This window comes from Agelaius phoeniceus, chromosome 2, assembly GCF_051311805.1.
Source record: "Agelaius phoeniceus isolate bAgePho1 chromosome 2, bAgePho1.hap1, whole genome shotgun sequence".
Taxonomy (NCBI): Eukaryota; Metazoa; Chordata; class Aves; order Passeriformes; family Icteridae; genus Agelaius; species Agelaius phoeniceus.
The window spans coordinates 6,235,081-6,248,849 of NC_135266.1; the positions used below are offsets into that span (position 1 = coordinate 6,235,081).

At 41.3% G+C, this 13,769-nt stretch overlaps 1 protein-coding gene across 1 annotated transcript; it reads left to right on the top strand.

Annotated features, from left to right (window-relative positions):
- The first annotated feature begins 78 nt into the window (after positions 1 to 78).
- Positions 79 to 8,293, top strand: GATD3 (glutamine amidotransferase class 1 domain containing 3). Its single transcript, XM_054654857.2, has 7 exons — positions 79 to 325; positions 3,695 to 3,747; positions 4,401 to 4,514; positions 4,853 to 4,972; positions 6,121 to 6,213; positions 6,534 to 6,690; positions 7,310 to 8,293. The coding sequence occupies exons 1-7, from the start codon at positions 212 to 214 to the stop codon at positions 7,436 to 7,438; spliced, it is 780 nt and encodes a 259-aa protein (XP_054510832.2). The 5' UTR covers positions 79 to 211; the 3' UTR covers positions 7,439 to 8,293.
- Positions 8,294 to 13,769: the final 5,476 nt, after the last annotated feature.

A 13,769-nucleotide genomic window follows, 5' to 3' on the forward strand; every position in this document is an offset into this window, starting at 1 on the left:
TTCCCGATAAATGAGGGCCGTGAAGGGACCGAGGGCCCGCGGCTCCCGGCCCTGAGGTGGCCCCTCCCCGCCGCCAGGGGGCGCCGTCGCCGTCGCCGCCAAGGGCGCAGCGGCCTCCGGGCGCGTTTATCCCGGTTCTCGTGGGCCTCTCCCGCTCCCCTTCCCGGCTCCTCCGCTCCCCTTCCCGGCTCCTCCGCTGCCGCCCTCAGCCATGCTGACCTCCCGAGGCCCGGCCCTGTGCACGGCGCTGCGGCGAGCAGCGCCCGGCGGCCTCGCTTCCTTCCACTCCTCCGCTCGGCGCTGCCGCCCCGCCCGCGTCGCTGTGGTGAGTAATGGAGGAGCGCGGGGGCCGGGGCAGCGCTGAGGAGAAGCGTTTGTCTGTCTGTCTGTTTGTTTGTTTCTTTGTTGTTTGTTTGTTTTTCCACCGTCTGGCTCTCCACAGCCGCCCTCGGCCCTGCAGCCGGGGTCGCTCCGGCAGTGGGGCCGGTGCAGGGGAGGGCTCGGCGGGGCGACGGCCTGGGAAAGCCTCGCCTGGTGGCTGCGACCGCTGGAAACCCTGGAGAAACGCTGAATTTGAGAAGAAAAGGCTTGCAGCTCAGAAACTTGGAGGAAGCCAGGCCAGGAGAAGGAAAAATGTAAAAACTGGCATCTGTGTAGTTGTTGTTGGCCTGGAGTTGATCGGGGAACCACAGAATGCCAGGATGGGTCAGGCTGGAAGGGAGCACGATGGTCACCAGGGCCAGCCCAGAGCACTGGCACAGGGTTGTATCGAGGCAGTTCTGGAATATCTTCACTGAGGGACACTCCATAGCCTCCTTGTTGTGCAAAACGCCAGTCACTTGTTTTTAAAATTTTAAAAGTTTAATGATAATAAAATGGCTATAAAAATAGTAATATAATTAGAGTAATAAAACTTGAACAATTCAGATTAGGACAATACAAGACAATAAAAACAAAGAGTTATGGACGTCCGGGTACCTTTTTCTGGGCAAAATAAGCCCGAAAAAGGACACACTTTAATAGAGGATTAACCCTTAAAAGCAGTAGCCTGTTGCATATTCATACTCCTCATCCATGATGCATAAATTCCATTCAAACACAGGATTCCGTCTGGTCAGTGTCAGCTTCTTCCTCTTTATCCTAATGGTGTCTTCATGGCTGAGCAAGGCAGGAAGAAGTTCCTTTCTCCTGATAATGGGGCAATAAATTCTCTTTCTCTGAAAGATTTTGGTGTCCTGTGGCTGCTATCTCGCTGCGAGTCCTTTCTTGCAAAAAGTATCTTACATAGCATAGTTTCTATTTTAACATGTTATAACCTAAAACTATATTTAACACACTACTTAAGAAAATTAATACAGCATAACTTTCCAACATAATACATATAATATTAATTTTAATATTTGTGAAAAGCCAATCATAAAATAAGCATTTTTCACTATTGTCAATCTGTCCCAGTGCTCAGTCACTGCACAGGAAAGAAATTCTTCCTCATGTTCAGGTGGAACTTTGCATTAGTTTATGCCCATTCCTCTTGTCCCATTGCTGGGCGTCTCCAGGCAGAGCCTGGTCCATCCTCTGACACCTCCCATTTAGATATTTGTACACATTAATGAAGTCTCATCATCTCTTCTTGAAGCTGAACAGCTTCCTCAGCCTTTCCTTGTAAGAGAGATTCCTCACTCATCCTCACTGCCCTCCACTAAACCCACTCCAGAAGCTCCATGAATCCTTTGTACTGAGGAACCCAGGAGGATTTAACTTGAAATAGTTGATATTATTACTGGGTGAGGTACTGGCAGGGAATATATTTAAATTGGGTTATGCTTTTTGGCAGGAAGGGGGTAAAACATGTTACAGAAAAAACATGTTACAGAAAAAAGCAAGGCGGTGGCTACAGATTGCTAAAGAAAAATCCAGGCTGTAGATGGTGTCACAAATGGATACACAAATGGTTTTGGAACTCAGTGGACAGTCTTTGAAGCTCGAGCTTTGCATAGTCTAGACAGCATTCACATAAAAGAATAAGAAGGCATTGCCTTGTATAAAGAAATGTTTGGGAAAGGGCAGAATGCTGGTCCAAATGGCTAAAAAATAACCTAACAGCAATGCTGTCATTTTAGCAAGTCACTAAATAAAAGTGACTGAAATAAATAATCACTTTTTAAAATAGAGCTGGGAAAACAAATGTGATTTTTGACATTAGTGATGCAAATTTTTGACTGTGGTAAAAGATCTATTATCAAGCAGGTACTGAAATAACAGAAGAGTTTATATTTAGAAGAGTTTACAATAATAATGTTACAGTATTTTGGTTTCACTGAGTTTCAAAAACATTTTAGAAGTGTCATTTACAGAGCATAACCCTAGCACAGTTGCTTGTGTCTTTATTCAGTCTAAATTAAATGAAAGGTAAGACAAAAAAGTTACAAAGCAAAAGGCAGCTCTTAAATATCAGAACAGATTAACATGGACAGAAGAACATTCATCTGTCTTGCTCATTTGGTGAGGTGATGGTGATATTTGGTGAAGTTCTGCCCACGATAGCAGACACCTGGGTATTGTGACCAGAAAGTCCCTTCAAGTGTAACATTACTAGATGAGACTTTTTCAGTTGTGAGTTTCTGTTCGTGTGTCTGTGTTTAAAAACTCTCAAGCTTCAAAAAAAAAAAAAAAACCAACAAAAAACTGAGGGGAAATCAGGAAGGAAGAGACTAAAGTAAAAAAAAAATAATAAAAATAAAAAAGAAAATTGACTTCCTAACAGGATTTTTCCTTTCAGAGCAAACAGCCAAACAAAAAGTTCCAAAAGAATTCACCTGTATGCTTTCAGGATTTAGATAAACCTTTGGATTTTTTTGGTTCTGTTTCATTCTTACAATGGCTTTTAGAAAAAAAAAGTTTTTTATCCTTCTACTTTGTTAGATTCTCCACCCACACAAGAGTAGCTGACTGCTTTGTGCTTTTTATTCTCTGGAGTGTATAAACAAATTAAAAGTATTATTTCCACATAGTTAAAGAGAAGTATAGCTAATATGGCATAATTGTATTACTGCATTAAAAGTGATTTAGTTGTTGATCTCTGATGCAGATGCTCATTTAAAATACAGCAGCAGGTAAAGTGGTTTATTTTGGGTGCCACCTCAGAGTGCATTTCTGTCCCTCTTCTGGTGGATGTGCACCTGGATGAGAAGTGTTTCACATGGATGTGGACACTACATAAGAAAGATGAATGACACTCAAAGCAACCCACTGTGTGCACAATAAAAACATTCCTAAGGGTAGCATGCCAGTTTATTAACTTTGGTATAAATAAATACTAAGTATAAGCCAGGAAATAAATAGTGGTTATTTCTGAGCCCTGTGATGGCTTGCTATAAATAGGAAATGTCATTTCTGCAGTCTGTCAAGTGGTGACACCAGTGCTAATAGCATGGTGTTCACTGGCATTGTAAGAGCTTGATTTTAAATTGCTGTTAACTATTCTTTAAAATCTTACCTTGTGAAAGATCCTGTGGGGAGTTTTGTGTCACCTGCAATACTCTGTTATTTTCTCACTAAATACTCTGTTGTTGCTCACAATACTCTGTTAATTTCTCACTAAATACTCTGTTAATTTCTCATTAAATACTCTGTTATTTTCTCACTAAATACTCTGTTGTTTCTCACTAAATACTCTGTTAATTTCTCACTGCAGGTCCTGTCTGGCTGTGGTGTCTATGATGGCACAGAAATCCACGAGGCATCAGCGTAAGTTGCTTTTTGGGACTGTGGGCTCCACAAAAGTCTCTGTTACATTGCAGCAGTTTGTTTAATTTAGTTTTGCTGTCTCTGGCTGTCAGAATTACCCTGAGAGATGAATGATGAAGCTTTCTCACAGTTTTCTCACAGCCTGATTGTGAGCTCAGGCTGCATTCTTGTAGAACTCGGTGGCTGTCCAAACATGCAGCACCGTGCATGTGATGCCAGAACAATTGAGTCTGAGAGAGACTCTCTTCAAAACAGGAATTCAGAGTTCCAGATTCAATCTCAAGAGAGTCAAATACAGACTTAATTTCAGAACCACTTGAGTTTCCATTCCTGGGGCTATATTTAACAGCAGAATTGTTAATGCTTAAATGGAATTAAGCATCTTACTGTGAACTAATAAGAGATGTGTCACCTAGACCTAGATTAAATGTTAATGACTATGTTAATTGTGAGATTCTTCCATAACACTTGGGGATTTGGAGAAGGGAAGCTTTTGTTGTTCTTGGTTGCCTGCTTTGGTAGGATGTGTATTTTTTCTCATCATTTCAAATTCAAATCCCACCACCAGTTGGTGGAATATTTGTAGCAGGTTTAGGGGTCAGATAAAGCTTCTCCCTTAAAGTTTTGTGCATGTTGTATCTCCATGTTTGCAGTGTCCTGGTTCACCTGAGCCGTGGGGGAGCTGAGGTTCAGATGTATGCTCCAGATGTCCCTCAGATGCATGTCATTGACCACAGTAAAGGGCAACCAGCTGAAGCTGAGTCAAGGTAAGTCTGTAATGTGTTAGGCTTTCTTCAGATGTAGTAGCCTGTAAGTGGCTCTTGTAGCACTTGGCTGAATGCCTTCAGTAGCTTTATGCCAGCTGTGGTGGTTTTCTTGGAGAGAAGATGTTTACATGAGTGTTCTGGACTTGATTATATACAGTCTGTCAGTGCCTGTGTTCCCAGCAGTAGCATTTCAGAACCTTCAATAGCTTCAGTTACTAAATACCAGTGTTCTTGCTTCCTCCCTTCCTCACCCTCCTCTTCCTCTGCAAAACTTTATTTACTCTGTTCTGTGTGCAAATGCTTAATTAATCACATTGTTTTATTTCTGGTTCTTCAAGGAATGTTTTAGTGGAATCTGCCAGAATTGCTCGTGGTAAAATCACAAGCCTGGCTAAGCTCACTACAGCAGACCATGATGCTGTGATATTCCCTGGAGGATTTGGAGCTGCCAAAAACTTGTGAGTGCCAACTAAACATCAGATTTACTAAATATTCATAATTAACTATGCATAATCAACCTGGCAAAGAGAAGGCTTTGAGGTGGTCTAATTGCAGCCTTTCAGTACCAGAAAGATGGAAAAAGACTTTTTACAAGGGTCTGGTGTGATGGTACAAGGGGGAATGGCTTCAAACTGGAAGAGAGTAGGTTTAGATGAGATACTAAGCAGCAGCTGCATGCTCTAAGGATGGTGAGGCACTGGAACAGGTTGTCCAGAGAAGCTGTGGATGTCCCATGCCTGGCAATGTTCAAAGCCAGGTTGGATGGAGCTCAGAGCAACCTGGCCTAGAGGGAGTTGTCCCTGCTTATGGCAGGGGGGTTGGAATGAACTGATCTTTAAGGTCCCTTCCAGCACAAACCATTCTGTCATTCTATGAACCAAGATTCACACAATAAAATCCATTAATGGCCTTATTTACTACATATGTAACTCCTAATTAATAAGGATAACTCCTTTCAAAGTCTTGTCATTGTCTTGTTTTAAATTCTCTGAACAATGTTGATGAGAACTCAGGAGTTCAGATAATGCATAAGAAGTTCTTTTTCCTCCCCCTAGTGGTGTTTCTTTTTGGGTCTGAGGGAAGTGAAGGTACAATTTTAATGGTTTCAGATGCTTGTAGTGTTATTCTGTTTCTTCCTCTCTGCCTACCAAAAAATCCCCTCTGGCTTTATAATTATAAAACAACAGCAGACTCAGAAAAAAAAAGGAAACAAAAAGTGTTAGCCATGTGGAATACTGGTTATCTTGCTGTTGAGATGCTTTCTTGTTTCCTTGGAGGAACATGAATGTTACTTCCCTTTTCTTCTTACATATTTTTCTTCTTTGAGAAGATTGCTGTTCAACTTCTCAGTAATCCTAGAAAGCTGATTTGATGATTCTCATTTTAAGATGTTTTTATTAAGTAAGAGACTTTCTGGCAGAACAAAGCCTTAGAAAAGAGACATTTTGGTTGAAGCATTGATGGTCACCTACAGAGAGTTTTTAACCAGTTTTTCAGTAGCTGTTAAGTTTGGTATGATCCTTTGGAGCCAGTTTCACAGCTGATAGACAAGTACCTCTGTTTGTAGGTTTATACTGAGCTTTGTGTAAGTTTCTTGTTGTGACAGATCTACCTTTGCTGTTGATGGGAAGGACTGCAAGGTGAACAGAGAAGTTGAGCGAGTCCTGAAAGACTTCCACAAAGCAGGCAAACCTATTGGGTAGGTATGTGAGTTGGATGGCATTTGTTTGAAAGTGTGACCATGGAAACAACCTGTGTCTAGTTGAAATGTGCAGCTGTTGTTGTTGGAACTGGAAAAAGGATCTTCTGTTTTGTATCATTTGCAGCCTATTTTTTATATTTGTTTTTCAAGATTTGTGTATGTTGGTGTTTGTCAAAGGAGAAGCTGGGGAAATGCTGAGAGGAAATTGTGACGTGTTTCAGATTTTCAAGGCTGTGTTCATTTGAATCATGTCAGTTGTGAGCAAGTTCTGGACTAGTGGTGTTGTAGAATTGCTCTTACAGTTCCTTCTGTTGCAGCCTGTGCTGCATTTCCCCAGTGCTGGCAGCAAAGGTGCTCTCTGGTGCTGAGGTAACTGTGGGCCACGAAGAAGAGGAAGGGGGCAAGTGGCCTTATGCTGGGACTGCAGGAGCCATCAAAGAGCTGGGAGCAAAACACTGTGTGAAAGAAGTAACCATATCCTTTCCTGGTAATTTCCATGTTGGGAGACAGTTCAGAAATGTGGCATTAAAGGAATGAACACTTGTAAAATCTGTGCTTTTCCACATAGATTTTCATGGGAATGTGCAGTGGGTAGCAGATAGCAGTGGTGCAGTGCAGGATTAGAAATTCTTCTGTACACAGCTGTGTAAGTACTGCTGTGTAACTACACACTGGGAGTTAAAAGTTGTTCTCAGTCAGCTCCCTTGGGCACCCAGTAATACACCAAGTGCTGAGTGAATTTGCACATAAAAGTGGTGTGGGTTACAGCTGGTCAGTTCTCTTTGAGGTTTTTATTTTCCTGAAGTTTAATGCTGCAGATTGTACTTGGAGACATTTTACTACCATCAGTGAATTTTGTAGGTTTTCTGGTGTTTCTGGGTGTTTCCACAGGTTTCTCATGCAGCATTTGTATTTCTGGCTAAAAATACCTTGTCATAGGTTGGATTATAGGTTGCAGCTGTCTTTACAGCTGGATGGTATCCCATATTTGGAGGAAGTTTTATAGGATAGTGGAGCTGTGAAGTTTTCTCAGTGCTGGTTCATTTTGTAGACAGCATCTGCAAGTGCTGTGTTTCCCTTAACTCCTTTTTACGAAGCTCATGTGGATACAAAAAATAAGGTGGTGACCACCCCAGCATTTATGTGTGAAACAGCATTACACCATATCTTTGATGGCATTGGGGCAATGGTGAAGAATGTGCTAAAATTAACTGGCAAATAAAATCAGAAATTTAGGGTGTGGTATCAAACATATCATGGACCAATGGAGATCTTTGCACCTGCTTGTCCTGCTCACACTCTAGTGAATGCTGATACAAAGCTGATTGACTCCCAGCTGCAGGATTTTCCATGCCTTTTTGAGAGAGGGGCATTGCAGAGGACAAGGAGCCTGGCCTGAGACACAGAGGATTTTCTTGAGCTTTTCCATCTGGAGAGAGCTGACTGGATGTGTTCTGAAACAAAAGTCTTCCCAACACACCAATGTCAAACCAGTTTTAAGGGAGGAAAAAGAGACTCAAGGCCCTTCCAGAAGCTGAGGGCAGATGCATTGTAGGGATTTGTCACATGGCACCATATGTAGTGGATGAAGAATGGGAGGAGAGGAAGGAATGCATGGTTCAAGGTGTCTAAGCTCAGGCCTGTGTCTGGAAACTAACAGCCAGGCTCATCTGTTGAGGGAAAAGGCATCTTCCACATCTTAATTTAACTCAGTATTAATGAAAAGATTTTGTTTAAATTTCAAAGAATCCTACTTTCACAAGGTCATTCTGAACACCAATCAGCAGCAGGACACAACTGCCACAACAGCAGCACTTTGAAAAACTCATCCATTGGCCCATTATAGTTTTAAAAGGTCTTGAAATGAAGAAGAAAATAAGAAAATAATATCCGCTGATGTGACGCACAACTCTAAGGACAGCACCCTGTTAAAGCAGTTGTATGACAAGTAGTGAATGGAAAAAACAATCTCAAAATATCCTAACTTCCTCTGCTTTAGGGCAATAAAGCTTTCTCCAAAGAAGTATTATTGAATGTCTGGAATAATGATGTATAAATAAATTAATTTCTGCCTTTATCTTATCCTTGTCCTTTCACTTTTGTTTGGGTGCTACCTTTGATAACTTACACTGGTCGGTACATTTTAGCAGTTCTTCTGCTTTTCAGTTCACCAATTTTGTATATTTTTTCCATATAGAATCCAGCAGAATCTTCTCCACTTCCACCTCTTTCTATTGATTAGGACACAGGATTTCTCAAATTCAAACAAACAAAAAAGCAAAATGACATCCTTTACCTTGGATTTAAGTTTCTTTTCCATGAGAGACTTGCTGAAGTGAACCCATATTTTCAAGGGAGAATTGTGTGCTTCATAAATGAATTTAGCAGTCTTAGATTGAGTTGGTGTATGGCAAATGCCATTTATGGCTGAACACTTGCCAGGCATGTGGGGTGACATTTTTTTATTGGGGTGAGTGAAGAGAAACCTTGAGAGTGAGTGTTGGGCATGCTCAGCTTGCTCAGTCAGGGTTCAGGAAATAAGCATTTTTGCTTCTGGAGCCTCCTAATGATTAATTTTTTGTCACTAAAAGAAAAAAATCACATCTGGATTTAGAAGATTTGGATTTGTACTCAGTGCTGGCACTGATTTCTTGGGGGATTTCAGAGATTGCCTGAGCAGATCAACTCCAGTGAGGTTACACAGGAATCATACACAGACACCAAGTCATTGTGGAAGTAGACGTGGTTCATAAAGTGAATTTTGGACATTTCTCTAAAACCTTTTTTGCTTATGCATCAGATTCTTAATGAAATTTTCAGTATCAAGTTGGTAAGAAACAGAATTTATAACACTGCCCCTATATATTTCAGTGCAAAAACACCCCTTCATGAGCTTTGCTTGTACAAAGTGGATATTTTTAGGATCAATTTTAGTGGATATTTCAGAATCAATATGGAGCAGCTTAGCAGAAGACAGGAGGTCATTGTTCATATAAAATGCAATAACATTTTAAAGTGCACGTGTTTCCCACATCTGCAGGAGATTTAGAAGAAACTTGGTAACAGAAATGATCACACAACAGAAATGATACTGAAATCCCCAGGGTGGAAGAGCAGCTGGAGTGCCTGTGTTAACAGCACCTCCCTCTGCTGCAAGAACTCAGCTCTGGGTTAAACCTCCCCATGAACTCCCTCACCACAGCAGGGCTGAGGGCTGCTGGAATTTAAGGTTTCTCATATCTACAGTTCCTAGGAAGTGAAACTGTGGTGGCACAAAGCTTCCTTAGATGCTCAATCTTCGGACCCAGGTGCCCTGAGAAAAAAGATGATCTTTTGGAGAAATTGCTGTTGCTGTCAGTGAGCAGCTGTGGGAGGTTGGTGGTTGGATCACCCAGATGGTGCCTCTTTAAAACAGTTCTCAACTCTCTTTACCCTTCTTTTTAAATTTCTCTGAATTTAGAGACAATGGGATTTTTTTAAGGTTGAAAGAATCATGTGAAAGAATCAGAATTGCCTTTCATTTTTTAAATTCTCTCTAATTTCCCAGTAATGTGCTGACCAGAAACCTCTGATACACACATTTTTCAAGGATTTGGTGGTGTGGGTTTTTTTGGTTGTGTTTGTTTGTTCGGTGGTTTTTGTTTTGGTTTTCGTTTTTGTTATCAGAAGAAAGTTGTTTAACTTTGGTGGAAGATGTAGGATTGTCATCTTGGCCTTCAGCCTGTGTAAATTTGGAGGGAAATTCCATGTGCATTTAGAGATTATTATTACAGATTTGTCTGCAAAACTGGGATTTTCCTTTCCTTCAGTAGGGCAGATTGGAACTGGTGAGGGGTTTGCTGCTTTCAGCCAAGGGGACAGGAATTTATGATTAATATGTTTTGCTAAATGCTACCAGAAATAAGAAGTGAAAGAGGCTTCTTGAAGCCTCCACCAGGAGTCATGCAATACCTGGCTTATGGATTCCTGACATTTGTTATCTTTGGGAAGCATTTAAGAGCTTTGTGCTGCTGAAAGTGAGTTGTAATAATCGTGCTCCTGCTCGGGTTGCTTTTCTAGTGCTTGCAGGATTAACTTGCAGGAGCGGGAGGAGTTGCTGCCTCTCAGCTGTGATTCTGTCTGTCCCCTTTTGCCTCATTGAAGGTTACACACAAACCCTGTTTTGTGAAAGGTTTCTCTGCTGGTGGTTGCAGCTTTCACAGATTTGGCAGCAGTGCTTTTCCCTTCTAAAGCAGAAACAAGAGTCGGGGTTTGAGAAGCCCGTTTTGTTTTTTACCCTTTGGTTTGTGGCTGCGAGAGACACGTGTTTTTTTGGGGAATAAAAAGCCAGCAGAGGGCACTTGGTGAACAACGTTCTGTGCAGGGTTCCACTTACCCAGGGACGATATTCCAGCTGTGTGACAGCTGGAACGTGGGACAGTTCCGTAGGGCAGGTTTTTTGGACATTTTGGATCCATATGGAGAATAAACCAAATATTTCTTCCTCCTGGCTTCACAATAATAGATAGGACATCCTATTCCATTGCAATGAATGCATTTGTCCTGCTGTGTTGTTAAGATTAATTTCTTCAGCACAGTTATTTATCCCCCTGAAAATATAGTAGCAAATAAACATCAGTTAAGCTCTAGCCCCTTCCTGTGATACAGATATCTTGGAAAAAAAATGAAGAAAAGTGTAGTGTAAAGTCATAAAGGTACATAGTGAAGTTTGGGTTTTTTTAATAGGGATGGGGTTTTTTTTTGTTTTCTTGTTTGGATTTTATTTAAACACTAGTGGTGTTATGGCCAATGTTACTGAAAATGAAGTTTTGTCAGGAAGGACTTTTTATCAGGCCTAGAGATATCCCTGGAAGGAAACATACTGTTTCTTGAAGTGTCTGTGGCTTTGCAAGCTAGCAGTACTTTATATGTGTGAATATGCACTTACTTATAATTTTTTTCAGAGTGGGAACTTAGATAAACCTGCACCTGCAAATAATTAAGAGTTGCCTTCATTCCAGGGCTTGAGTCTTTTGTTTGACCTGATTTTCTTCTTCCTGTGGCTTGAGGGGAAGCTTCCTTATTGAATGGGTGAGCCTTAGCCCTCAGGAGAATTAAGGAGCTGATATTTGGTTATTTTCTCCAGGGTGGCCAACATCTCTGCAGAAGGAGAGAGAGGGGGGAAGGGAAGGGGCTAAACTGGGGCTGTCCCAAAAAGCCGCCGAAACAGAAGTTGCAGTGAGGATTGCAGCACCAATAGCCATGGGATTTCCTGCTGCATATTTAAAAATAATCACCTTCCTTGCTTGTTTTCAGTATTTCTCAGTACTCTGTTCAACTTCTGAGTGTCAGGCTATGGAATGACTGCCCTCAGGCTTAGCTGAACTAATGGTGAAAATTCCAGTCTAGTGGAAGGTGTCCCTGACTATGGCAGGGGTTGGAACTGGAAGATATTTAAGGCTCCTTCCAACCCAAACCATTGTAAGGTTTTATGATTCTGCATCAAATGTGTCCCCATTCATTACTTGTTGATATTCTTTATGGGCCATTTCTCCCACATCACATGAAAGTAAAGGGAGCTGACAGAGGAAAGCATTAACCAGTTAATCTTTGGCCTTGCTGTAAACATGATCAAGCTAACTCCTGCTTGTCTCTTACCAGAGTCACTGCCAAATATTGAAAAAAAGATTAATTGGCTTTTACAGCCATTCTTTGGCAATAATAATTTCTAAGGACCTCTTAAAAATGTCTTTAATATAACACATTATCAGCCATATGCTCCTGCCATATGGAATATGTAGGTGTGGGCCACCAAGGTGGTACTGCAAGTGAGAGGAGTGGAGATTACTCCTTAAATGTGTGAATTGCTTTTGTGCTCCTTAATTTTCAAAGCAATCCCTCTCGTTCCCAATGAAGCTCTGGAAGGCACAAGAACTGTGTGCTCCTCACATTCTGCACAGTGAGGGAACTTCCAGAGCAGACACCTCCTGTGTCATCACCCAGACAAGGAAGGGCAGCTCGAGGTCAGCTGGTCACTCAAACCTTCACTTGCAGGAAATTGGAATGGTGGTTGTAGATAAGCACTGGGAATGGCATGAAGTACAGCTCTGGGAAAATATAATAAACAGGGACAGTTAAACATCCAAAGTGCTGCTGCAAATCTGAGTCATAAGAAAGGAGAGTTGTAAACAACATTTAAGAGGTCACCCAGGCTCTTCTGTAGTCACACAGCTCACACTTGTCAGCGGAGGTGCTCACACAGCACAGAGCAGCACACAGCAATAATTACATTTAAAAACAGATGGATGATACAACAAAGAAATAAATGTTATTTTCCCAACAATAGCACAGTATGTGGACTCAAGTGTAAAAAGTTTATGCCATATGAAGCATTTTAAAAAACATTAAAGCATCAGAGTCTTATTCATATCATGGCTCTATAAATCAGTTTTAATGGGCTTGATTTACAGGTGATAATCAATTAACACCAATTATTTTCAATAAATTTTCACAGCAGCCATAAAGATTGAGTTCTACAATTTTTTTGAGAAAAACTGGTAGAAATTAAATAGTATATAATCTAGCTCATATGTTTATACTGGGCCTATTACTGACACCTCTTAGTTCCATATGCATTACACTGGATGTGTCTCTGTTCTTGTGCAGCTTTTACAAGGGTTTTATTTTCAAAATATACTCTGAGAATGAGTACATTAGTCCATTGACATGATTGGACTTCTAATATTTTTTCAGTTTATGACCAAGAAATTACAATGCTGATAGAATAAATGCCCAATACTGTGTAAAGCAGTAGCTAGGAAGTTTCTCCTGCTTTTGGCACAAAAGAAACCCAAAACAAAGTGAGGAATCTTGACTCAGGTTTCTGATCTGTCAACAATGTCAGCTGGAAAAAATTGCACTGCTTCAGCTTTCTCCCCCTAAACCAGGGATGACTCTTTTCCATCACTGCACAGGGGTGGTGTTGGGGAGCTCTCTGAATTTATACAAATACTTTGAGCTGCCTGCATCAAAAGGGCTTTGTATGGCTGGTCACTGGAAAAATGAGATTTCTGCATTAGTGTCTTCTGTGCTTAAAGCAATTGGGAACTTTCCCTCCCTTCTGTGCCATAAAGGGATTCCTGTAAAAGACTCTAGTGTGGGGCTGAAATTGCAAGGTTGCTTTAGCCATGCAGGTGTTACTGAAATGGATTTCCTTGTGTTTTAATTTTCTTCTCCTTTGTTGGAGGGTACTGTGATAAAAAGGCAGCAGAAGTCCTCTCTTTATTCCAGCAATAAAGGTGCATCTGGGCTGGAGCACAAGAAAGGCCCTGTGCTACCACTCTGGGTTCCTTAAATGCAATTTTAAGACTATTTGCATATTTGCTTTTGCAATTTACAGAACCTTTTTTACACAACAGTTTACATTACAAAACCTATTCATATTACATCTTCCATGACCTATCAGTACCTGATAGGTCCTTGCAGCTCAGTTCTTGCTGCTGCCCTTGCACCACTCATGCCCTGGCTTGGTCTCTCATTCTCATCTCTGGCCAAGAAGCCCACAGTTTTGGCAG